The 27,307-nt window shown below is 40.4% G+C and overlaps 1 protein-coding gene across 4 annotated transcripts in view; it reads right to left on the bottom strand.

Moving 5' to 3' along the window:
- SLC39A12 (solute carrier family 39 member 12) overlaps nt 1-27,307 on the bottom strand; it is a 79,420-nt gene that overhangs the window by 39,013 nt on the left and 13,100 nt on the right. For 2 of the 4 annotated variants that reach the window (XM_002717411.5, XM_070055466.1), the window contains exons 5-9: nt 20,906-21,078; nt 16,137-16,308; nt 10,888-11,060; nt 7,276-7,428; nt 3,927-4,037 (exon numbers count right to left, since the gene is read on the bottom strand). In XM_002717411.5, the coding sequence (XP_002717457.2) occupies nt 3,927-4,037; nt 7,276-7,428; nt 10,888-11,060; nt 16,137-16,308; nt 20,906-21,078 (782 nt within the window). The remainder of the gene's footprint in view (nt 1-3,926; nt 4,038-7,275; nt 7,429-10,887; nt 11,061-16,136; nt 16,309-20,905; nt 21,079-27,307) is intronic. The other 2 variants (XM_008268293.4, XM_070055467.1) reach the window with 2 other exon arrangements.

Here is a 27,307-nt window from a genome sequence, read left to right as displayed (position 1 = left end):
CATAATTTCTTTATCCAGTCTACTGTTGATGGGCATTTGGGTTGGTTCCAGGTCTTAGCTATTGTGAATTGAGCTGCAATAAACATTAATGTGCAGACAGCTTTTTTGTTTGCCAATTTCATTTCCTTTGGGTAAATTCCAAGGAGTGGGATGGCTGGGTTGAATGGTAGGGTTATATTCAGGTTTCTGAGGAATCTCCAGACTGACTTCCATAGTGGCTTAACCAATTTGCATTCCCATCAACAGTGGGTTAGTGTCCCTTTTCCCCCATATCCTCTCCAGCATCTATTGTTGGTAGATTTCTGAATGTGAGTCATTCTAACCAGGGTGAGGTGAAACCTCATTGTGGTTTTGATTTGCATTTCCCTGATTGCTAGTGATCTTGAACATTTTTTCATGTGTCTGTTGGCCATTTGGATTTCCTCTTTTGAAAAATGTCTATTGAGGTCCTTGGCCCGTCTCTTAAGTGGGTTGTTGGTTTTGATGTTGTGGAGTTTCTTGATTTCTTTGTAGATTCTGGTTATCAACCCTTTATCTGTTGCATAGTTTGCAAATATTTTTTCCCATTCTGTTGGTTGCCTCTTCACTTTCCTGACTGTTTCTTTTGCAGTACAGAAACTTCTCAATTTGATGCAATCCCAAATGTTAATTTTGGCTTTGACTGCCTGTGCTTCTGGGGTGTTTTCCAAGAAGTCATTGCTGGTACCTATATCGTGCAGGGTTTTTCCAATGCTCTCTAATAATTTGATGGTGTCAGGTCGTAGATTTAAGTCTTTAATCCATGTTGAGTGAATTTTTGTGTAAGGTGAAAGGTAGGGGTCTTGCTTCATGATTCTGCACGTGGAAATCCAATTTTCCCAGCACCATTTATTGAATAGACTGTCCTTACTGCAGGGATTGGTTTTGGATCCTTGTTCAAATATGAGTTGGCTGTAGATGTTTGGATTGATTTCTGGTGTTTCAATTCTGTTCCATTGGTCTATCCATCTGTTTCTGTACCAGTACCATGCTGTTTTGATTTCAACTGCCCTGTAGTATGTCCTGAAATATGGTATTGTGATGCCTCCAGCTTTGTTTTTGTTGTACAAGATTGCTTTAGCTATTCGAGGTCTCCTGTGTCTCCATATGAATTTCAGCATCATTTTTTCCAGATCTGAGAAGAAGGTCTTCGGTATCTTGATTGGTATTGCATTGAATCTATAAATTGCTTTTGGGAGAATGGACATTTTGATGATATTGATTCTTCCAATCCATGAGCATGGAAGATTTTTCCATTTCTTGGTATCCTCTTCTATTTCTTTCTTTAAGGTTTTGTAATTTTCATTGTAGAGATCCTTAACGTCCTTGGTTAAGTTTATTCCAAGGTATTTGATTGTTTTTGTAGCTATTGTGAATGGGATTGATCTTAGAAGTTCTTCCTCAGCCATGGCATTGCCTGTATATACAAAGGCTGTTGATTTTTGTGCATTGATTTTATACCCTGCTACTTTGCCAAAATCTTCTATGAGTTCCAATAGTCTCTTAGTAGAGTTCTTTGGGTCCCCTAAGTAAAGAATCATATCATCTGCAAAGAGGGATAGTTTGAGTTCTTCCTTCCCAATTTGTATCCCTTTAATTTCTTTTTCTTACCTAATAGCTCTGGCTAGAACTTCCAGATCTATATTGAATAGCAGTGGTGAGAGTGGGCCTCCCTGTCTGGTACCAGATCTCAGTGGAAATGCTTCCAACCTTTCCCCATTCAATAGGATGTTGGCCGTGGGTTTTTCATAGATTGCTTTGATTGTATTGAGGAATGTTCCTTCCATACCCAGTGCTTAGAGTTTTCATCATTCTTCTAAGATTAATTATTAAACTTGGCAAGGATTTGTACATTCCAAACAAAATACAGTTGAAAAATCATTTAACATGGCATAAAAAACATGAAATACTTAGGAATATTACGAAATTATGGATGATATCTATGCTGAAAATAAGCAATAATGAAAGACAATCCAAATCAATAGAAAAAATATGCCTTGGTAAGGATATCAATAAGATGTCAATTCCTTCGAAATTCATCTATGTATTAAGTGCACCCCACATCTCAGTATCTGGGTTTGAGATGCTCTTTCTTCACTCCAGATTACAGTTCGCTAGTAAGGTGCACCCTGGAGGCAGCAGATGATGGCTTAAGTAGTTGGAAGCTGAACCTACTTGGGAGAACAGGATTGAGTTTCCTGTTTCTGGCTTCAGCCTGTGCCAGCCCCTACTGTTGCAGGTGGGAGTATGGGAGGGAGGGAGGGTGAGGGGGAAGTATCACTATGTTCTTAAACCTGTATATATGGAATACATGAAGTTTGTATAACTTAAATACATTTTTAAAAATCAGTGAATTAGAGCTCTGTTTCCTTGTCTTCTCCCTCCCGCCTCTGAAATAAATTAATATTTTTATTTTTATTTATTTTTATGAGACTTAAGACCTTATTCTAGGAATTTTTTTTTAAAAGCCATATGTTGTCATACTATGTAAAGAAATGTGGAGGCAAACACATAAGACTCTTGTTGATTGATGAGAATGGTGAATTCTCCTCTTTCAACCCGTACATTCCTTAAGAAAATAAAAAATGAAACTGAACTCATCAAAATTCACATGATCTCTGTTTGCTTTAGGTTGATCTTGAAGCTTAAACAGCAAGAGGCATGGCGAATTTATTAGTGATCTAGAGTGTTCAAACAGCTCAAAACTCACTAAATCAGCTTCAAAGATTTATTCATGTGCTCTGTGGGCCCCTGGAACTTTCATTCAAACATGAGGAACAAAGCCAATATTAAAGTGATTTTGAAACTAATCTGAGCCTGAATTTATCTTCTTTCAAACCACATTTAAAATATCTAAGCAATAAATTCAGAAAACTTTTAAAGTCATTTTAGAGGAGTTTTTTTGGTGGTGGTATCCATATGTGTTATGCTAGACCTGCAATCTACTGCTATGTTAGTGTCTCAGGAACAGTTTATTTATGTCTACTTAGTTGGGCATCTGTCCCTGAATTGTGAACCCTCTATCCCGAGGCCACTGTTTACCGGAGGCAAGTTTTCTAATTATATATTACTTTAATATCTGTCCTGTACCTATGTTTTACAAACTAGACTGGAAACATTGTTTTGAATTTGATTGGAAGTTGTGTCTTGAGAATATGGAACGTTGCATTGTAGAAAATTCAGTATAATTTGAATAATTGAAGGCACTGTTATGAACCATCAGCTAAATCAGCCAAATCAGTTCTCTTCTGCATTATGAAGTAAATAGCCCAGTCCTGGATACACTAACTAATCCCTGGCTCAGTATCTGTTTTCATACCTAGTCTCCACTCAGGATCATTCAGAGTGGAAACACTAAAGTTAATTCATTTGTCAACACTCATAAACTTATAAAAATGATTAAGAACATGTCTATTAAATCAATCTGATCCATACATGTTTTAAAGTGATGAAGCAGCTCTCTGCTGTGGCCAGGGAGTGCAGTGGAGGATGGCCCAAGTACTTGGGCCCTGCACCCCATGGGAGACCAGGATAAGCACATGGCTCCTGCCATCGGATCAGCGCGGTGCGCCGGCCGCAGAGCACTGGCTGCGGTGGCCATTGGAGAGTGAACCAACGGCAAAGGAAGACCTTTCTCTCTGTCTCTCTCTCTCACTGTTCACTCTGCCTGTCAAAAAAATAAATAAATAAAGATTAAAAAATAAAGTGATGAAGATAGCAATGAGAGGTCATTTTCTGCTTAGATTTCAGTTGCTTGGTAAAATTTCAAACAGTGTTCATCAGGGTCAAGAACAGGGAAATCATGAGTGGATTCTATTCTGTCCACCCTTCTGATTTTCATCTGCTCACTGAGGAATAAAGGAAAGAAGGTAATCAAATCAACAAAGCACTTCAAATAAGTAACCTACCAACTGGATCATTGAAGCAGATTTGCCTCTGCCTGACTGGTCACTTAATTCGGAGTTAAGTGTAACATGATGGGAATGTCCCACGTGCCCATTAACTGGTGACAGGCCCTGCTGGATGAAGATAATTTAAAATTAATGTGGAATCCAGAAGAACACAGATGTACATTTTGTTAATTCCATGGCTCTATTTACCATTTTGCTTACTGGCCAAAGTAATGGATGGCACAAAAATAGTGGGGAGAACATTTCTTCTTCATGTTTTCAAAAGATTTATTGATTTTATTTGAAAGGTTAAGTTAGCGAGAGATCTTCTATATGCTGGTTGACTCCCCGACATGGATGCAATGGCCAGGACTGGGCTAAGCCAAAGCCAGGAACCTGAAACTCCATCTGGATCTCCCACGTGGGCGACAAAGGTCCAAGCACTTGGGCCATCTTCTGCTGCAGGGAACTGGAGCAGAAGTGGAGCAGCTGAGACTCAAACAGGTGCTCATATGGGATGCCGTTGGCTTCTTCCTGCTGTGCCACAGCACTGGCCCCACGGGGAAATTTCATAAATACTCGCTAAAAATGTCTCCCCTTGAAGAAGCACAAGCCTGCCCTGAAACATTATACATGTTCAGAATGATTTAAGACTGCAGCATTAGAGGCCCGCGTTGTGGCACAGGGGCTTAAGCCACAGTTCTGCAATGCAGTTGTTCCATATTGGAGCACTGATTAGAGTCCTGACTGTTCTGCTTCTGATCCAGCTCCCTGATGATGCAGCTGTGTAGGCAGTGATGATGCTTGGTCCAAATATTTGAATCTCCAGGCGCCCAGCTTTGGCGTGGACCAGTCCCAGCCATCATGACCATTTGGGGAGTGAACCAGCAGGTGAAATATCTCTCCTTCTCTATGTCACATTTCTTTACAAATAAATGATAAATCTTTTTAATGCAACTTCAAAAAGATCTACTTATGATTCAAAGAGGCTGGAACAGTGGGAGTTTTATATTGTCTTTTTTATTTATTAAAAGATTGTATTTTTTAAAAAGATTCTATTTATAAAAAAGTTAAATTTTTAGTTCTTTCCCATGGAGATAACAGAATGATCATCAAACTGGTATTATACCCCGAGAACACAAAAATAATATTTCCAGAAATGTATTCATCAATTAAAACATATTTCTCATACATTTTCATTTTTTTATTTTACTCAGTGTCATAGATCTTGAAACTAGTTTCTTAAAACTCATTTCAAATTCCATAACAAGCCCAGAGACAATCTAAATAAATTATGTTTTTGGGTGCTCAGAATTATTTCCACTCGCTTTCATCTGGGTTAGCTTTCTGACTTTTATGTATAAATTGATATGCTAGTGTTGTAAGTTAGTCCCCCAGGCTAAGAATGCTAATCTTCTGTGTATAAATGGAGATGTATTGTGGTTTTTTAATGTTTCCTGAGGTTAAAACTCCTTTTGTGGAGGTTCCCCAATTTTTAGGGTAGCTGTGAGGGAATCTGGAATTCCCAAGTTCCCATAGCAACCTAGTTTGAACCTCAGGCAAAAGAAATACTCTGTTTCATTAAATGAGAGAGAGAGCGAGCGAGCGAGCAAGTGAGAGAGAACGAGAGCAAGTGAGAGAGTGAACATTTTACAAGGTATTATTTGAAATCTATTTGCAATCTTAACCCATCTATTTTTGAGAAGTTGCAAGCATACAGAAAAGCACAGAGATTGTTATGTGAATGTTCAGGCCCTCCCTTCCTAGATCCAACCATTATTTAGCATTTTTTACTCTCCCTGGTTTTATCGTATTTCTCTCTATCCATCCATAATTCATCTTATGTTTTGATGCATATAATCGAATTTTGAACAAATTTAAGAATTACAATAAACAGCAGGTGTCATATTTTTAAAAGGTTTCTAATGTTTGCCTAGGGGTTAGGCTTTGTCTTTGGCTTGCCTGTTACATGAATAGTTCAAGTGCATGGGAATAAGCAGAAAACCACAGAGGACTGCAGAGCCCCAGGTCTTGGCCAGGACACTTTGCTTTGTTATCATTTTCTGGAGTCTACTGCAAACATTTACCTTTTCTAACCATCCCACTAAACAGGTGAAACTATTTTTATTTTATAGAAACATATCAGAGCAAAAAAGAAAGAACCCATAAACAAACCACACTGCTTTTTACATGTTAACATCCAGATAGATACCCCTTAAGGCATTTGGAACTGCCTGAAAAGCCCAAGAGAGCATTTCAGGCATGGAAAGCCAAGACACTGTGACAAAAAATAACCTACATGAAGGATCTCTGTGAGTGAGACCCCAGTGGAAAGAAGGGGCTATCAAAGAAGGATGTACTTTTCTGTGAAGGTAGTAGAGAACTTCCACTTTGCATATGGCCCTAAGTACCAACGGAGTTCGGGGACTCAAAAGGCTTCCATAGCCTAGGCAGCTCATGTCAAGAGCCTCGGGTGGTCACTGACATCAAAAATAAGAGTGTTAACTGTTAAATCAACCACAGGAGTCACTGTGCACTTACTCCCCATGGTGGACCTCTATCCTTAATGAGTTGTACTATGAGAATTAATGGTAAAACTTGCTTCAAACAGTACTTTAGTATACTTTGTGGGTCTGTGTGGGTATAAACAGTGGAAATCTCTACTTAGTATAGAGTTGGTCTTCTGTATATAAAGCAAATTAAAAATGAATCTTAATGAAAAATGGAATGGGAGAGAGAGAGTAGGAGGTGGGATAGGAGTGAGGGTGGGAGGGCGGGAATGGACAGAAGAAACACTATATTCCTAAAAGCTATACATATGAAATTTGTAATCATTAAATAAAAACCTTAAAAAATTTAACAAATTAAAAAAATCCAGGTAGAAGTTTGTTAAATTATTCAAGCCAAAAAAGAGCTGCTACAAATCAGGTTCATAAGTTTCTCGTTTTTGAGATTTTAAATGCCTGTAATCTAGAAAATGTCAGGAAATGTGAATTTTCAAAGTTTTCTTTTGCTTGCTTTTTGGCATTGGGTTAGAAAAGACATTCAAAATGCTGATTAGTAGCCAGGACAATGGACCCCTTTTTCCTCCAGATAAGAAAGAATGTGTTTCTGAGCTAATCAGAAGAAATTGAGGGCTTTAACAAGCACATTAACTAGCCAGCATAACATGTTTTTAAAAACTTAAAAAAACAATACTTACCCAGAACTTGCTAGGCAGAGTGATCTGCAGGTCCTGAAGTCAGAGCTCTTCCCCTTTCACAGATAGGTTTATTACTGTACCATCGCTTTTGAACAAGTACTTTTGAAATTAAAAAGGAACATTATAAAACCCAGAAGTCAAAGATAAGAAAGACTTAAAATATACCTTGGCATTTGGTGATACAAGAAGAATAAAACATTTCTCTATCAAGAAAAATCCATGGATGCCTCCAATTAATCCCAACAGTTTCCAAATATGACCTTTGCTTTCATGGACATGTCCAAACCCTGGGGCTTCCTGCTTATGTAAACCAAGAACCTTCAAAAAAGATGAAAGAAGGAAGGAAATTACTTTAAAAAAATTTATTTATCTATTGGAAAGAGTCGCAAAGAGGGAGGGAGAGACAAAGAAAGATCTTCTATCTGCTGGTTCACTCCCCAGATGACAGCAATGGCTAGGCCTGTGCCAGGCCGGAGCCAGGAGTTTCTTCCAGCCGACCCACATGGGTGGCAGGGTCCAAGAATTTAGGCCATCTTCCATTGCTTTTCCCAGGCCATGGCGGGGGGCGGGGGGGAGTGGAGCAGCCAGGACAGGAATTGGTGCCCATGTGGAATACAAACATTGCAGGTGACAGCTTTACCTGCTACGCTACAATGCCAACCCCGGGAAATTATTTTTGATGACTTAAGTATAAAATAGTAGGCTGAGTATTGAATATATGATGAACTGAAATCATTCCAATCCTAGTTTGCTTTTAGGTATCAGTATTCCTACTGTGTGGTTTAATCAGGATCAAATGAAATGTATCCTCTAGAAAATAAAGGAGAGCCTTAAATGGCTTGTGTTAATGAATAGAATGAAGCCTAAGATTTATTTTAGGCAGTAGCCTTCCTTTTCAAACATTCTCAATCCTTTGGCTAATTTTTTTCACAGGAGTTCAATTCTTATCTGATTGTATAGTAGCGCTTCATAATATATTTATATATATATAAATACAAATACAAATATATATATATATATCCAGAACATATTTAAGGATATCTTTCATATATCCTTATTTATATACATATATAAATCTAGAACACATATAAGGATATATTTCATCTGGGTTTATTTTCCCATGCCCCATTGCAATTAAAGTAAAATATTCAGATAAGAAAGTCACCTAGCAGATTTTTCCCATTGAATGCATACTGTGTGATGAGCAATATAATAAGCTCTCTGGGACACAAAAAGATACAAAAAATGCACTGGGAATTTTCTTCTATTTTACTCATCACATTGATTCACCTAATGATTTCTTGTGAGCTACTAATTCATTTTATATCAGAAGCCTTACCCAAGATAAGGCAGTTTGTGAAAGAGGTCAGTGCTTTCCAGATTTAAAATAGTACTACTGAACACTAAATTTTAAAAAAGAAAAGAAACTATGTCTATGAATTGTATGTACATATGATCCTGCAAATGTATATATGACTCCAGCACTTAATATGGTACTTTTAGAAGTTCATGGAAAATGGAATTAAATGTTTATTTTGGCACGCAAGGTTTTGCAAGCCATCATATGATGAGTCTTCAAAAAGTTCATGAAAATGTATATTATGAAAAAAAACTGCATGGATGTTAAACATTTTTGCACCAAAATATACTTATTTTTAATTCCATTTTCTGTGAACTTTCTGAAATACCTTGGTCTCTGCACATGTGTGTATGTGTGTACATGTATGTTCACTTTTTTAAAAAAAGATTTTATTATTTATTTGAAAGGCAGATTTAGAGAGAGGGAGGGAGGGAGGGAGGGGGAGAGAGAGAGAGAGGAGAGAGAGATTTTCCATCCTCTGGCTCACTCCCCAAATGGCCTCAATGACCAGGCTGAAGCCAGGAGCTGGGAGCTTCTTCCGGGTCTCCCACACAGGTGCAAGGGACTCCAGGACTTGGTCCATCATCTACTGCTTTCCCAGATACATTAGCAGGGAGCTGGCTTGGACAAGGAACAGCCAGTATTCGAACCAGTGCCCAAATGAGATGTCAGCACTGCGCTTTAACCTGCCGCACCACACTGGGTTAACAGTGCACCTGTTTCTTTTGATAAGGACATTAAAAGATACCCAGCTAATATTTATCATTTCCATTATTTCACAGGAGAATGCTATAATATAACAAAACAAAACCTGCAATCCCAAAATAAGATATGTATCTTTAGGTTAAAAAAACTCAACTCATTAAGAAAAGAAATCATGACAATAACATTTTCCTCATTTCTACGCAAACCTTGGAAATCTCGCCATGGGTTACTTTCAAGAGCCACTGATTTTTCTAGCTTGTCATCATACTTGTGCTTTTTAGTAACATCGGTCCTCATCTTTCCCTGAGCAAAAAGCTGCCTTCTAAATTTCATGAAACCAAGCTAATCTTTGAAGTTCACCTCTGTAACATGCACCACCCACCCCCAAGGCCCACCCTCACCCTCACCCTCACCACCCGGCCCTGGCTGTGTGCTCCCTCTCTGGCAGCCTCGCCGTCCCTTTGCTGATCCCAGGACCCTGGGCAGGAAACAGCTCTGCAACCATCACCATGACCTAGCACAGGGCCCTGGCCATCGTCCCAAGCCAGCAATAAGCCCCGAAATATTTCCAGAAGATTAGATTATGAGGGAAATTAAAACTAATAATGGTTTGCTGTGTTTCTCCAATGCTCACTCTGCCTTTTTCGGAACATTGAATAATTACTGAGCATCTAAGCAACGAGAGTGACCCTGGCAGAAACTGCCAGAGGCTTATGGAAAATTTTAACATCTCAGGCTTTGCAAGCTGTGTGTCAGGGGTAGGGAGGTGGGGCGGATATCCTGGGTCTCTTGTCCTTATCCATTGTCAGCGATTTCAGGGGGAACACATAACGTCATCCACAAAGCCTTCTGCCCCAACTCTCACATCGCACGTCTTAGACCTGTCATTCCTGACAAACAGCAAGCCTCCCCGTGCTTCTCTCCATTTTTCTTAGGGGAAATCTAGACAGCATTAGTTAGCAAAAAAGAGAAATGCATCCGGATAGCTCCAAAGCAGAGGCATTGGTGATGGAACCGCTGTGGAGGTGGCAGAGTCAAGGGTGAGAACAAGCGAAAATGGGGCCCCCGGCACCCAACAAGCCCCAATCACTACCACCCTCAGGGCCGAAGGGCAGAGGGAGGAAATGACATCAGGGAGGGGTGAGCTGGTCACAGCCCCGCAGCTACTTCTAGACCAGATGCCGAGCCAGGGCAGACAGTTCCCGGCCTCTGCTCCTCCTGTGCTGGGTTTCCCACTGTGCCGCACATTGAGTGAACGCAAACAGCCAGCCTGCAAGGGAGCGGAGGGGACAGAACATTCTGGAACAGAAGAGGCAGCAGAGAAAGACAAAGAATGATCTGAGCAGGGTTGGGAGGAGACAAAGCTAAAAACAAAACTAGCACAATGTCTTTTCAGCTTATACTTTTCCATTTGTAGATGATTCTTACATATGCTTCTGGAATCTTTATTAACAGCAATCTGGATCCGATCCCCTGTCTTTTTCATTACTATTTCAACACTAGAAGAAATGAGTGGCAAAACCTAGTGTTTGGTCATCTCCTCTCCTACAAGGGCAGAAGTTTGGGGAAATAATAGTTCTTTCCAGAGACAACACCGGCCATCCCATTCCTCATTCCTCATTCAAGTTGCTGTAAAACTTTGCGCAGGTACCTGCAGTGGTTGAACATCAAGAGAATTCAGACAGCTCCATCTGCAATGGAAAAGAGATTACCTGAGGGATAAGGTGCAGCAGGGCATCCCCAGAGAGCGTCCCAACGGCCAAGCCCACAAAGAGCTGTAACACGAGGCTGTAGTTTTCCTCACAGCCATGGAAAAGGACCAGCGCCGTCCCCAGCATGGAGCCCAGCGTGAGAAGCGCCACCGCGACGGTGCTGTAGCCGTATTCTAAGTCAAAGGAGACCCCAAAGCCGTCAGTGCCACACGTTCTCCTCCGTTCTTGCCTTCAGTAGAGAAAATGCTAGAACAATCTGTCTTATGCTAACAGCTGGTGGTGTTATATGGAGTCAAGGGTTTCAGATTTGGGGAAAAGAATGAACAGATATGCTGTGGTCTGAATGTTTGTGACCCCGCTAGTACCCCCACCCTCCTGTGTTGAAGCCTCAGCCTCAAGGTGATCTTAGGAGGCGTGGCCCTTGGGAGGTGACTGGCTGAGAAGGGCCTGGTGGACGGGATTAGCGACCTTGGAAGGGGCCAAACAGATCAGAGCTCACCACCTCTACCCACTGAAAACACGGTGAGAAGGTACCACTCTGGGGGCCAGGACGTTGGTCTTCACCAGGGTTCATGAACTTGGACTTCCAGACCCCAGAACTGTGAGAAATGCCTTTGTTATTATCTAAGGCAGTTTAGATATTTTGTTAAAGAAAAAGACAGGACTGTAACCAAATAACACTACTGATCTGAAGTTGCCCTGGCTACCCACCCTGTACTAAAAAATCACTGTGGCAAGCAAGACCCTAGCTTACTTCCCAGCACACTGAAAGAAATTCCTACTTGAAGGGCCACAGCATCCAGTGACAAGCAGTAGTAATCACATTTAGTTAAAGCTTTGAGAGCAGTGTTAGAGGCAGCAGGTGGTCTGGCCTTGCTGCAGACCAATGTTTGTATACAGAACAAGTATACACTTTGGAAGAATGCCTTCAAAAGGTTCTCAGAGCTATTTGTAATGTCAGGAGTGCTTATTGGCTTCAGTGACAAAAAATAAGTGATTTTATTGGTGAAAACTGGTCAATTAATATGTAATAGCTGATGATATAAATTTGAACAGTCTACATTTTAGATTGTTTGCAATAATTTCCACAAGCCTTTTTTCAAGCTATGAGCATTTATCCAAACTTTTTAGGCTTCCAGGTAGTAGAATTTTTACTATGCAGAAAGTATAACCTTCAAGATTATTCAAATAAAAGGAAATATATGGGGGGAAAAGAGGTCAAGGAAGAGAACAGATGAAGAGCTAATAACTTTCAGAGACAAATGTCAATGACACAGGGCTTTAAGGTTCTTCCTGCTCCCACTTTCATATGGTTGCAGATGCCTGGCTTTCCATCTATTCAGAAATGACTAGCAAGCCATTGCAAATGGCGTATACACAGTGAGGGAAAATAATTACAACATTTAAGCATCATTTTCTTTAGGGACCATATAAATGCCTTTTCTTTTTTAACATTTTTTATTTTTTGAGGAATTTGTTAATAATTAGATTCTCAGGGTCACAGCAAATGCATCAGTAATTCAGTTATTCTAATATTTAAAACTTATTGAAGTTTCTTAAAAAACTATACCCTTAAACTTGTAATAGTAGAAAAATCTTCCTTTCTCATCATCCTTGTATTTTTCTAGCATGTTTGCCATTTATATTAGATCATTTTAAATGTAGAGCTAGTTACATACTAAGTAGCTTATGATTTTTAAGAGGATCTTTGTTAATTATAAGTTCTAAATTATAAAGGGGTCTAATATTAAAATACTGTACCCAGAAGAGGCAAAAAAAAAAAACTTTCAAGTTTCTATTCTTCCTGCCACCACACACCCTGTCAACACTACAGAACTTCTATAACATAGAGTGAGGGGGAAATGGAGAGTCTTTTTTTAAAAATTTATTGATTGATTTATTCAAAAGGCAATGAGAAGGAGGTCTTTCATCCCAGGGGATTCACTCCCCAAATGGCCATGACAGCAAGCACTGAGCCAGGCCAAAACCAGGAAGCAGAAACTCCATTCTGGTCTCCCAACATGGGCAGCATGGGTCCAAGTATGTGGGCCACCTTCCACTACCTTCCCAAGCACATCGGCCACGAGGACTCGAACGGGCACCTGTCATGGGATGTAGACGTCACAGGCGGTGGCTTAACCCACTGCCCCACAACACTGGTGCTAAGAGTCTTTTTCAGCAGAGACTATCAGTTTAACAAAAAAGAAACACTCTAGAGGTCCAGCACACAACAATGTGAATACACTTCCCATCTCTGTAAAAATGAAAACTGTACAAATACAAATGGTTAAAATGGTAAGTTTCATATTGTATATTTTACAACATAAAATTTTAAAATATTTAAAAAATAGGTTTGAATAGTCATGTCAGCATAGAGATTTTTTTCACTTTAATTTAGTAAAAATACACATGGTATGAAGACATCCCTAAAGATCTTCAACCTGGTTTTGCATCTCACTCCTTCCTAAATATATTATATGTGGGATTGGCATTCATCTCAGCTAATTCATGGATTAAAGATATTTAAATTTTAACATGGCTACCTGGATGTCTAATAAAGGCAAAACCATCATCTGTTTTTATGGTGGTTACAAAAGAAACCATAAAATGTCAAGAACTCACTGGGAAGGCCTGGCATTTTGGCACTCTGGGTTAAGCCAACAATTGCATCTCATGCTGGAGAGCTGGCTTGGGTCCCAGCCACTCCACTTCTGATCCAGCTCCCAGCTAATGTGCCTGGGAAAACAGCAGAAGATGATCCAAGAACTTGGGTCCCTACCATCCATATGGGAGACACACATTGGAGTTCTAGGTTCGGGCTTCAGACTGACCCAGTTCTGGCTTTTGCTGCCATTTGAGGAGTGTACTAGTGATGGAAAATCTTTTTCTCCTGTCTCTTGTCCCATCGCTCTGTCACTCTTTCAAATAAATAAATCTTAAAACAAAACACCTTACAAGGACACATCAAGGTATGGCATTTCCTAGGCAAAAGGCAAAGTTTCAAATTCAATTCTTTGACTCTTCCCTACTTTGTCCTATGGGCAGCTACAGTGTGATATTGATTCATAACTTCGGCGTAATAAAACCTCTTAAGATCTGGAGTCAGATTTCAGCTCCCCTCGTGTGGGAGGGACAGCCTGAAAACCATAACATCTGACTCCTATGTCTATCAAGCTCTTCTAATTGAGCCTAATTCCTATACAGGCGCCGTGGTGTCTTGATTGGAGCCAAGGAACTTGCATAGAAGTGCTATCTAAACATTCCCTATCATTTCAATAGAGCTTGACCTAACCACTACGTTCCTAGGCACTTCTGAGCATCTCCCTTGAGTAGCTCTGAAACCTGATTCATACATCACCATAATAATCTTTCCTGGAAACTCAATGGAAGGTGGCGCTAAGGAGTTGAGTTTTCAGCATACTGAATAGTATTTTCTGGGTGTGTCTGTTCCTCTCCTCCTTTATGCAACATCTTACACTTTTGCAATTTCAAAAGGCCAAAAAAGCCTTTCCTTTTAATTTACATAATGCAACATTTTAAATAAGAGCAATGTTTGTCTAGGTTCTTCAGTGAGTGTGATCTGTTTGGGATTTTTGTTTTGTTTTTTTCAAGTGGACATTGCTTAGAAGGGTACAGAAGTTCTTTAGAAAAGAAACTGGAGTAAGAGTTTAGCCTAATGGTTAAACACGAGTCCTAGTTTGGAATACCTGGGCGCAATTCTTGGCTCTGGCTCTGGACTCCAGCTTCTTCTAATACAGACCCTGGGAAGCTGTGGTGATGGCTCAAGTCACTGGGCTCCTGCCACCCACTTGGGAGATGTGGTTGGCAGTACTGGTTCCTGGCTTTACCCCAACCCAATGCCTAGCCATTGCAGGTATTTGAAGAGTAACCAGCAGATGGACTCTCTCCCAATAACTGTCCCTCTCAAAATGAAGAAAGAAAGGGTGGGGGGCAGGGCGGGGAGAGACAGACAGACACCAGTAAAACTATGTTCATAGATGATAAGCTCCCAAAGCCTTTCTCCAGGGGCCTGTATCTGCCAGGCACCACGCCAGGGGCAGAACATAAACATGCCCGTGGAAGCTCGGACGTATCAGATCTTCACCCGTTTTGTGAGTTTCTGTGACTATCAGGTGCTAAGTTATTTAGCTGCTCCCTGTTAATGGAACTTGTTTCTTCTCATTGAATGTGGACTCCTAGATATTTATGCCTGGCATGTTTTGTTCATATGAAGTCTTCCAATGAGCCCCATGAAGCTGCAGAATCCACTGTGTCTGAGAGGTCACCACTCAGCTCTGATGGGCATCCCAGGCTCTCAAGGAAAAAGAAACGCAGCTTTGACAAAGTCTTTACAGAAGGCCCTCAGATCACCAGTAATGTCTCAGGTACTGTATGGGTTCATTGTCACATTCACTATGCGCCATGGATGATATTGGGCCATATTTTCATGTCTTCTAAATATTGAGTGCTTTAAATTTCCTGAACACATTTTTGCACTCATTACCCCATTTGAGCCTCACGGGTAACCTCATCTACTGCAATGACTCAGTGGCGTACAGGGATGCAAGTACTAATCCCTGCCCTTCCTGGGGATGCCAGCCGTGTCTGGGAGGTTGGTTGTCTCTGACCCAAAGCAGCCAGTGCCTTCATTTACCCTGGGTGCCATGCTGTATGAAAGGCTGGGAAACCCTGTAGAACATCAGGTCTTTCTGTTGTGCAGAGAAACACAGGAGCCCAAGAAGTAAAAGAGTTGACATAAGACCACTGAGTGGCTAGAGACAGATGACTTGACTCAGTTCTGCCTTTCAGATTCCAGTGCTAACGCAATCTTTCTCTGATCCCATGCTATTTCTCCACTGGACATTTAAGTTGGTCCATGATTGAGTCAAACATCAGGGTCAACATCAATTTATATTTAGTTGCATACAAAATATAAAATCTTCATTGAAAAGTAGTATAGCATAGTGGTCAGAAAAGACTCTTGGACCAGCTGCCTGAGTTTGAATCCTAGCTCCATCCTACCATCTGTGTGTTATTGAGGGAGTCACTTAACATCTCTGCAATTTTCTTTATCTGTAAGTTGGAGACAGTAATGGTATCCAGCTCATAGCCCTGCTGGTGGGAGGATTAAATGCATTGATCAATGTAAAATGCTTAGCTCAGTGCCCAGTACATAGTAAAGAATCCTGCCTTCACAGTATTGCATCCATTGTGCACATCAGCTTTTTGAGTGAAGAACCAGAACTTACTCTCCAGAGTACTGGGTGGCAGATTTGTTGGCTGGTCCTTGGGTGGTTGGCAAGAGCAGCTGAGCAGTTGCTGGATGATTCCTGGGCTCATCTGCATAAAGTCCTCCTTAGAAATGGGTGAAAGGCTGTCCTGTAGAAATACTTCCACCAGCTGCTTAGCAGAGAAGCAAGTCTGTACAGGGAAAACACGCATGGTGACTACCCTTCGCACCAACCCAGCTCCACCAGCAGCTACTTTCCTTGGGGAGGCAGAATGCTGCAGACCAGTGACAGTGGGCACACGAAGCCTTCACAGGGCCTGTGTCCCTGCAACCATTTGTCCAATAGCCTTTCATTAATTTCCAAGGATTATTTAAATCTCTAATCAAAGTCTGCTGATGTCACTTTCATTCTTAGAATTACTTAGTATGAGGCTCAGATGCTTGTTCTTTCCTGAAAAGTCACTGTGTTTTGTAAGATATCAAATGGGGTGGTAGCCAACAGCTGGAGGAAGCCTTATTGTCTTTGTTGTTTTTAACCAGGGAAGCTTTGTGTCATCAAAGCTACGACTCCATATGATGCACAGGAGCTCTGTGGGAATGAGAGCATTTTCATTATTTCTCTTTTAATAAGCCTGCATAGGCAACATGTATTGTCAAAAGTAATGCATTTAAAACCTGTAAAAGTGAATACTGGGCCGGTGCCGCGGCTCAATAGGCTAATCCTCCGCCTGCGGCACCGGCACACCAGGTTCTAGTCCCGGTCGGGGCGCTGGATTCTGTCCCGGTTGCCCTTCTTCCAGGCCAGCTCTCTGCTGTGGCCCGGGAGTGCAGTGGAGGATGGCCCAAGTACTTGGGCCCTGCACCCCATGGGAGACCAGGATAAGTACCTGGCTCCCGGCTTCGGATCAGCGCGGTGCGCCGGCTGCAGCATGCTGGCCATTGGAGGGTGAACCAACGGCAAAGGAAGACCTTTCTCTCTGTCTCTCTCTCTCTCTCACTGTCCACTCTGCCTGTCAAAAAAAAAAAAAAAAATGTAACTACTGTGTCAAGTAGCTGAGTGTAAACACCCAGTGACATCACTACTTTTGTCAACTGACATCATCCCTTCACAAAAACATCTAAAATCATTATTTCCTACTTTACTAATTTTTGCCGCAATGTTTTCCAATTTTTAAAGATTGTATAGGTACATTGATAAGAGAGAATTATAAATACCAAGTCCAACAGGTTTCACTACCACAAATGGATGTCTTCTATTGAAATAAGACACCAAAGTAATGTCTTTATGATCTTTAATAGCAATCAATAAGGTTTTTGAAAAAATCAGTGATGTACAGGCTGGTCTGATTTGTGATGCTTTAGGCTGTAGGGATTTCAACAAAGGTGCATCACTTATCAGAAATAATGAGGACACATTTGCCTCCCCCTCCCCCACTACCTTCTCTAGGGACTGAAGGAACTGCAACTCAAAGCTGCAAAATCAGAACCAAAGATAAATTCATTCTCTCTTTTTCTCTCCCTCTCTACCTACCTCTTTATCTCTCCCTTGCCCTGGGGCTAGGACTTTCTCTTTCTGTCTCCCTGTGTATGTATCTATATCCTTTCACAGTTTGGCCCTATCTCATTTATTTTTTCTTTTTTTCTTTTTTTTTTTTTTTTCTTTTTGACAGGCAGAGTTAGACACTGAGAGAGAGACAGAGAAAAAGGTCTACCTTCCGTTGGTTCACCCCCCAAATGGTCACTACAGCCAGCGCGCTGCGCTGATCCAAAGCCAGGAGCCAGGTGCTTCCTCCTGGTCTTTCATGCGGGTGCAGGGCCCAAGCTCCTGGGCCATCCTCCACTGCCCTCTGGGGCCACAGCAGAGAGCTGGGCTGGAAGAGGAACAACTGAGACAGAATCCGGCGCCCAAACCAGGACTAGAACCCGGGGTGCTGGTGCCGCAGGCTGAGGATTAGCCTAGTGAGCCACGGTGCCGGCCCTGGCCCTATCTCATTTCAAAACCACACGGCCTTAGAAGCTTCAACTCTCAAGGGATTTTTTCAGTCCAAGAACTCAAGAGTGGACTGACTCTGCAAGTCCCGAGAGAGATCTGACCGATTCAACAAAGCCAAAGATGGGCTCTTTGGGGTCAGGCGTTCACCCACAGGACTAGCCCTGCCCATGTGGTGGGAAGTGGGATTATGCTGTTCAAACCCAGCTGCGCCCTGGCCTTTCCAGGTGAGGGACACATTTCTCAGACAGGGATCAGACAAGAACCTCAAAATATTTCTATTACAAACAGCACCAACTAAAAGCTGGAACTTACAGGGTTTTCTCTTTATAAAATAATATACGCCAACGACAACATTCTCTTTTTTGCACCATTTGTTTCTGATGGCATTCAATCAGTTTTTCATTAAAAACACTGACAAAAATAAAGAGAAACTAGCATCAAACTTTTGATGATGAAGCTTTTACAATAAATATTCCTACCAGGAAATGCCTGACTGGATGTGAAAGACTGCAGACATAAACAAGAACAGAAAGCCATACATCTCTCCTTAGTTCATTGTCAAAAATGGAATAATTTCTAGTTTTAGAATATCTTCTCACAGGGTAAGGTTATTCTATTATAAGCTTCATTGCCCTTGATCTTTACTTGCTGTTCTTGTGTTGTTTAGGCCATTGTTTTAAGTTTCTTCTGAAATCACTACCACAAGCATCCACAGAGGCAATACGTGATAGCCTACAAATGCTTGAATATATTTTTAAGAAAGAAAATAAAAAATTTAGATTACCCAATCAATAATCTTTAAAACATCTTGACTCCTTTACACAAAACTTCAGTATACGTTTTCCTGGTGTTGATATTATCAGGCGTCTATGGAAGCTTTACAAACATATCCCGAAGCTGTGGTTCCTAACCTCTAGTTCTGAGAATCACTTGAAGGGCTTGTGAAAAACCACAGCGCTGGGTTCTGCTCTCAGGACTTGTGGTCGCGTAGATTCTGAGTGGGAGATGAGAGTTTACATTTCTAACAAGGCCCCGGGTGATGCTGATCCTGCTAGTCCAGGGAGAACACTGAGAGAGAACTGGCCTAAATCTAGAGACAGGGCCTTCAGATCTGTGACCCATGCTAGTCTCATCCAGAATCACAAAGGAAGGGGTAGATTAAGACAGAAATTACAGAAAAGATTGTGTTACTTATTTTACAGTCAGAACAGAAAAACAATTATCCCTACGTTTAAAGAAAATAACTTCCATTCTCTCTAAAAATAGGGTCCCATTAAGGTGAATGTGTTACTTTCCTGAGAATTGATCATGAAGAAGCATTTAAGATTTTGAGACTTTACAACAAAGATTAAAATCATAATCACCCTTGTGATTTTATTGGGTACAACAAGCATGAGTTGAGAGAATCAGCAAATACCTTTTATACATTGTATAAGTAACAGAAATTGACTTTTTGAATATGTAACAAAAATGTGTGATGCTGCCAAATCATGTATTCATAGTTATGAGCACAACATTCAGTATTGCTGTTTTAAGATACGGATAATATTTCCTCATTTGCAGAATAGAACAAAACAAATTAACCTTATGTTGTGTGATAACTAAATGATGTAATCAAGGTTAAATGGTACAGTGTCTGACACATAACAGTCCATAAATGTCAACCATTATCACAGAACATGGATTTCTCAGGATTTTAAAAGACGGGCAGGGAAGGATTTTCTGATCAAAGTTGGAGAAATACTGGGTTTGATAAATTTTTTTTTTTTTTTTACTAACGGAACTGTCCAGACAGCTTAACATGCAACCGTAAAATATGTGTCTCCAGCATTTTCCCAACTGACTTGACCATAGCATCTCTTTTTTTAGAAGCACTGAAGCAAACTAGTGAATGTACTTTGAGGCACACTTCAGGAAATGTTAATGTATATGTCTACAGGCTCCCATATCATCTTATCTCAAAAACCTTCTCAGGGCCACCCATATAGAAATATTATTCTGGGGGTCAGTGTTGTGGCACAGCATGTTAAGCTGCTTCCTGCAATGCTAGCATCCCTTATGAGCACTGGTCCGAGTCCCAGCTGCTCTACTTCCATTCCAGCTCTCTATTAGTATGACTGGGAAAGCGGTAGAGAATGGCCTGAGTGCCTGGGCTCCTGCCACCCACCTGGGAGAGCTGGATGGAGTTCCAGCCTCCTGGCGTTAGCCTGGCCCAGCCTGATCTTTGCAGTCATTTGAGGAGTGAACAATTAGATGGAAGCATTCTCTTTGTCTCTATCTCTCTTTGTCTCTGTCTTCATCTCTCCCTCTCTCTGTAACTCTGCCTTTCAAACAAATAATAAATCTTCAGTCCCAAGGACACTCTTCCTAATGTAATCTGAAGTTTCATTATCATTGTGATTATTTATGTGGCATCTATACCCTCTTACTACCTTGTAAGTTCCGTAGGAATTGTGCTTATTTTTGTTCAACACCACATTCCTCATGCCCAGGTAGTGACTGGTACATAGTAAATGCTCAATATTTTTTTGAATTAATTATTCATGCATTCAATATGGATCCAATAGGGGAAAGATGTTATATAACTCTTATTTTAATAAGAACCAGTTATTTTTTCTTTTATTTGAATAAGAACCAGTTACAGAAAAAGAAAACCATGACCACACTGCAGACATAAACTATTTTTACTTTTAAGCAAATACATACTACTAAGTTTCCTACAACTCCTATAGAGTATGCACAACTGGCTTCTTTGATAGTAACAAATGATGATGTAAGAAAAATAGTGGCAATACCTGATCCCAGGAAATAAGACCGTCATCTGATTCTTTGTCCATGAATGCAGATAGATTAAAGTAGCCCCACTCATGGATGGTTATATTGCTCTGTTTCCTTTGAAGTTGATGGATTTTATCCTTTTTGACACAGGTACTTTTGGTCCAGAGAATGTTGAGGAGTTGGTCTAGTTCTAGAAATTTCATATAAAATCTGGTGTCACATAAAATAGATAGGTTAAGTTCAGAATAATCACTATTTCACATGGACACAGCATAGATATTCTATAAGGCAAACTTGGTTCAAAGGAAAGCCAACATTTTTTTTCTTGAACAAGGCTATTGAGCATTTGTTAAACATGGATACTGATTTCTTCACATGATCTTGGTTAAACTTCAGGGCTGAGCCAGTTTTACACAGATATTCCCACCATATTTATGTCCTAAAAATAATAAATGTGCACTTTGAGCAATGGAAATGCATTTTATTGAGCTAAGTATTTCCCTTTTCTACATATATATAAGTTAAAGATGATCGTGACCTAATCCTTAGGAAATTTATCCTCTGAAGACTCCTTAGTAAAATGACTCATCTTAAGTAGTTAAGTCAATCAAACTGTTTTCCTCTTAAATATACATTCACAAAAGAGAAAAAAAGAAAGCAAAGGGAGCTGAAATTATAGACACAAACTTGACTTGTTTCCTGATAGTGCTGTGGTATATTTGCCACTTTGTATACTGCAGTTTAGTTTCCTTCAAAATACCTCTAAGTGTAACAATATGACTGAGACAGAGAAGTAGTCCATATACTTATCTTCTTACTTGTTAGTAAAATGTCTTTCAAATTTACCTAAATGCTATATTGCAAGCTAAAGTTTCATCTTAAAAGATGAATTTTTACCAATAATTTGTGATACTTGGAAAACAAGGAAACACATGACCCATAGTCAGGCAAAAGATCAATAAATATATCTGATTAGACCTAGATGTTGGATTTAACAAAGTCTTCAAAGCAACCATTACAAGTATATTTAAGGAACTAAAGGAAGTGATAAAGAATTATATTAAAGAATTAAAAGAAAGTATGACAAGAATAAATCAATTAATAGTACTTTTCCACACAAAAACTTAAAAATTAAAAAATTGGAGATCAAAATTATATAAAAATTTCAATGGAAATTCTGGAATTAAAGGATATAATAACTGATACAAGAAATTCAACAGATGTACCCAACATTATATTTCAGAAAGCAGAAGAAAAAAAATCACTGAACTTGGTGTTAACAGAAATAATAGATTCTGAAGAACAGAGATAAAGAACAGGTCTCAGGGAACTGTGGAGCAACAGCAAGCACATTAACATAAATGCGATGGCAGTTACAGAAAGAGAGATGAAAGAGAAAGAATCAGAAAAAATTTGCACCCTCTGACCTCAAAATTAGCCCTTAAGGCTTCCTGGTCTGGCTGAAAAGCCCATGAGAGCATTTCAAGCATGGAAAGACAAGCCACTGTGGCAAGAAGATACTCTACTGGAAGGATCTCTGTGAGTGAGATCCCAGCGGAAAGAAGGGGCCATCAGAGAAGGATGTACTTTTCTCTAAAGGGAGGAAAGAACTTCCATTTTGCTTATGGCCTTGTCTGAATACTGACGGAGTTTGTGGATTCAGAAGGCTTCCATAGCCTAGGCAGCTCATGTCAAGAGCCTCCAGTGGTCACTGATGTCATACATAAGAATGTTAACTGTTGGCCAGTGCCGTGGCTCAATAGGCTAATCCTCCGCCTGCAGCACCGGCACACCCAGTTCTAGTCCCGGTCAGGGCGCTGGAACTGTCCTGGTTGCCCCTCTTCCAGTCTAGTTCTCTGCTGTGGCCCGGGAAGGCTGTGGAGGATGGCCCAAGTCCTTGGGCCCTGCACCCCATGGGAGATCAGCACGGTGCGCTGGCCACAGCGCAGGCCGCAGCGGCCATTGGAGGGTGAACCAACAGCAAAGGAAGACCTTTCTCTCTGTCTCTCTCTCTCACTGTCCACTCTGCCTGTCAAAAAAAATAAAATAATAATGTTAACTGTTAAATTAACAACTAGAGTCACTGTGCACTAACTCCCCATGCAGGACCTCTTTTCTCAATGAGTTGTATTATGAGAGTTAACTGTGATACCTGTTCTCAAAGAGTTTGTGTGTGAGGGGGTGCAAAATGTTGAAATCTTTACTTAGTTTAGAGTTGGCCTTCTATGTACGAAGTTAACTGAAAATGAATCTTGATGGAGAATGGTACTGGGGAGGGGAGAGGAAGAAGGAGGTAGGGTGGGAATGTGGGTGGTAGGGTGAGTATGGTGGGAAGAATCACTATATTCCTAAAGTTGTATTTATGAAATTTGCACCCCTTAAAAAATAAATATTTTTTGAAAAAAGAAAAAAACTGGAGGAAATAATAGCTAAAACTTTTCTAAGTCTAATATACGACTTTAATCTACATGTTCAAGAAGCTGAAATAGTAGGATAACTACAAGAATATACACAATCTACTACATTATAGTCAGACTGCTGAAAATCAATGACGAAGATAAAATCTTGAAGAAGTAAATGACTCAGCACATATCAGGGAGCATCACTACAGTAAGTGGCTGATTTCCACCTGAACAGTGGAGGCCAGAAGGTAGTGGAATGCCATATTCAAAGAGGAAAAAAATAACCTGTCAGTGAAGAATTTTCTATCCAGCAAAACAATCTTTTAAAATGAAGGTGAAAAAAAAATCTCAGATAAACAATGAATGAGAAAATGCATGGCTAGCTGGCTAAACTTACAAGAAATACAGAATAAAGTTGTTTAGGTGGAAAGGAAATGACCTAGATTTACCCTTTGGGTAAATTTTTCATTTTGGTCCAGCCTATCAGAAGAAATAAAGAACCGTGAAAACGTTAAAAATCCAAGTTAATATGTAAGTTTTCATAAATATCTTTTTTCTCACTTATTCTCTAAGCTTACTGAGGAAATACTACAGGATTTTATTTCAAAGTCAGAAACAACATAAGGATGAAGATCATCTCCATTACTATTTAACATTGTATTGGAATTATTAAACAGTACAAGTAGGTAGGAAAACAATTAAAAATATATGAATTAGAAATAAAGAGGCAAAACCATATCTACTTAGAAAAGATATAATCATGTCTTTAAAACCCCTTAAAAATCTACAAAGCAAAAATCAACTAATTTAATCATGGAAGAGGTTATAAAATTAACCCCCCAAAATCAAAATCCTTCATATATATAAAAGCCAATTAGAAGACATAATGAAAGACCTCATTTAAGATCTTCAAAAAGAAAATTAGGGGCAAGTGTTCAACCTAGTGCTTAAGAAACTTGCATGCCATGTTGAAGTTCTAGATTCATTACCCAGCCCCAGCTCCTGACTCCAGCTTCCTGCTAAATACAAACCATGTGGGGCAATGGTGACGATGTAAGAAATTGGGTTTCAGCCACAAACGTGGGAGACCTGGATTGAATTCCCAGCTTTTGCCTTCTAGTCAAGCCAGCCCTGACTGTTGCAGCATTTAGGAAGTGAACTGGCAGGTGGAACTCTTTCTTTCTGTCTCTCAAATAAATGTAGTCAGATACCTAAACATAAAAAGAAAAACCTAATATCTAAGTGAGGAAAATAATAAAAACATTCTACAAAAACACAGACAGGAACAAATGGAAAGACACTGTGCTTTTGGACACAAAGGTACAACATCTCATAAGTACCATTCCTCCTGAAATCATTTTAGAAATTTTAAATGCAATGACAATAAAATTACAGTTTGATAATTTTCATTAGGAAGAGCAAACAATCGGGAACATCCAGAAAAGAACAGAGAAGGCTAACTCTACGAGACATTAAAATATACCAGGAAGCCACTATTAGTCAAGCAGTATGGTGCCTGCACGTGAACATACAAGCTGGCTGACAGAATAGGAAATCCAGAATGTTCACTGCATTGAGGTGATTTTTTGGAGATGTATTTATTTGAAGGGCAGGGTTAGTTACAGAGATGGAGTTACAGAGACAGAAACAGAGCTCTTCCACCTGCTGTTTTACTACCGGCTGCAACAGCCAGGGTTGGAACTCCATCTGGCTCTCCCACATGTGTGGCAGGGGCCCAGGCACATGGACAATCTTCCAATGCTTTCCCAGGAGAATTAACAGGGAGCTGGATCAGAAATGGAGCATCCAGGACTCAAACCAGTACTCATACGGGATGCTGGTGACTCAGGCAGCATCTTAACCCACTGTGCCACAGTGCCAGCCCCTGAATTTAGAAATTGACTGTATTATATTAAAGCAGCACCTCAAATCAGTGGAGAAAATCCTGCATTTTGAATATGACATATAGGGAAATTGGAGAGTCATACACAAAACTAAACTAGACCTCAGAGTTTCCTCCTAGCCTATGTCATAATGAATCCTAAATGGACCGGAAATGAAAACAGCCAAGTACTAGAAGGAAATATGGGTGACTTTCTCTATCACCTGGGAACATGGGAATGTTTTTGAACTATGACTCAAAATCCAAAGGCAATAAAAGAACAGTTTGATTAACTGAATCATATCAAAACAAAAAATATTTGTAAAAATAATCAATTCCAGGTCTCGGCAGGAATTATGCAAAATAAGCCTGGAATATCTTGTTACATCAGAAAGTGAGAGAGATATTTTAGGGATTTTATCAAAGGAATGTAAGGCTAACATGACTATGATTCTACGGGTCAAAGCAGGGGCAATCTGCATCCCATTTGGGGTAATATTGATAACAGCTTGAGAGAGATGAAATCATAGCACATATATATATAATTTATTTGAAAGGCAAAGTTAGAGAGAGAGAGAGAGAGAGAGAGAGAAAGGTCTTCCATCCACTGGTTTACTCTCCAAATAGTTGCAATGGTTGGAGCTGAGAGGGGAGAGAGAGAGAGAGAGAGAGAGAGAGAGAGAGAGAGAGAGAGAGAGGGAGGAGAGACAGACAGAGAGAGAGGAGAGAGAGAGAGGAGAGACAGACAGAGAGAGAGGAGAGAGAGAGAGGAGAGAGAACCCCACATCCTTAGCTCCTTTGGCTGCTCCTGATGGGACCAGGAACCTGTCAGTCTGCATGCAGACTTCATGTCCTCATCTGAAGCCAGGAGCCAGGAGCTTCCTCTGGGTCTCCCACGTGGGTGGCAGGGGCCCAAGGACTTGTTCCATCTTCTGCTTTCTCAGCTGCATTAGCAGGGAGCTGGATTGGAAGTGGAGCAATCAGGACTTGAACCAGCGCCCATATGGGATGCCAGCACCACAGTTGGCAGCATTACCCACCACAGCACAATGCTGTCCCCAGTACTATATAATTTTAAAGGTCATTGATATCCTTTGAAAGATGCAAGTGAACTGTGCTATAGTTTAGAAAACTAAGCTTCAATAAAATGAAATAATGATGAGTAAATGATTTTTCATTATAAAATTATTACATTAATAAATAAAACAGAAATGAGAGAAATAGAACATCACCATTTTGTAAGCCCTAATTAATCTAGGCTATGACCACCAATAGTTTATAACTTCTCAAAAAAGAGAAAGATAGTCATGTTATATGCCCCTCAATGGGAGATGCCAACTACAAAATATAACCTCCGAAAAACAACCAAAAGTTAATAGTCTAACAAACAGTACACATGGAAGGCGGCCCTTAGAAAAACGTGTTAAATGGGTAACAATGAAAACAGTAAAATCCAGATTGTCAACAATCCCTTTTGTTTTTCTCAACAGAAAAATTTTAACAGAGAAGATGGAAGAATAGGAAAGCATGAAACAATCTAATTTGCATTTGTGTACTTTCTTTGAATTTTAATCTAATAAAAAACAAAAATTTTTAAAAATCACAAAAATGTCTCTGCTGTGGACAGGGAGTGCAGTGGAGGATGGCCCAAGTGCTTGGGCCCTGCACCCCATGGGAGACCAGGAGAAGTACCTGGCTCCTGCCATTGGATCAGCGCGGTGCGCTGGCCGCAGCGCACCGGCCGCAGAGGCCATTGGAGGGTGAACCAATGGCAAAGGAAGACCTTTCTCTCTGTCTCTCTCTCTCACTGTCCACTCTGCCTGTCAAAAAAAAAAAAAAATCACAAAAATGTGACCTGCATTTTTACTGATATTGAGTTCTTTTGTATGGTATTTGTTTAAAGGGCAGAGAGGCAGAGGCAGAGATCGCCCATTTGCTGGTTCCCTCCCTAGTTGCCTGCAAAAGCTGGGGCTGGGCCAGGCCAAAGCCGGGAGCCAGGAACTCAGTCCAGGTCTTCCATATGGATGGCAGGGACTCAAGTATTTGAGCCATCAACTCCTGCCTCCTGGGGTGCACATTAGCAGGAAGCAAGAATTGGGACTGACTCAGGACTCAAACCCAGGCACGCTGATATG

The sequence above is a fragment of the Oryctolagus cuniculus genome, chromosome 13, assembly GCF_964237555.1.
Source record: "Oryctolagus cuniculus chromosome 13, mOryCun1.1, whole genome shotgun sequence".
Lineage (NCBI taxonomy): Eukaryota > Metazoa > Chordata > Mammalia > Lagomorpha > Leporidae > Oryctolagus > Oryctolagus cuniculus.
This window is presented reverse-complemented; position numbering and strand designations above follow the sequence as displayed.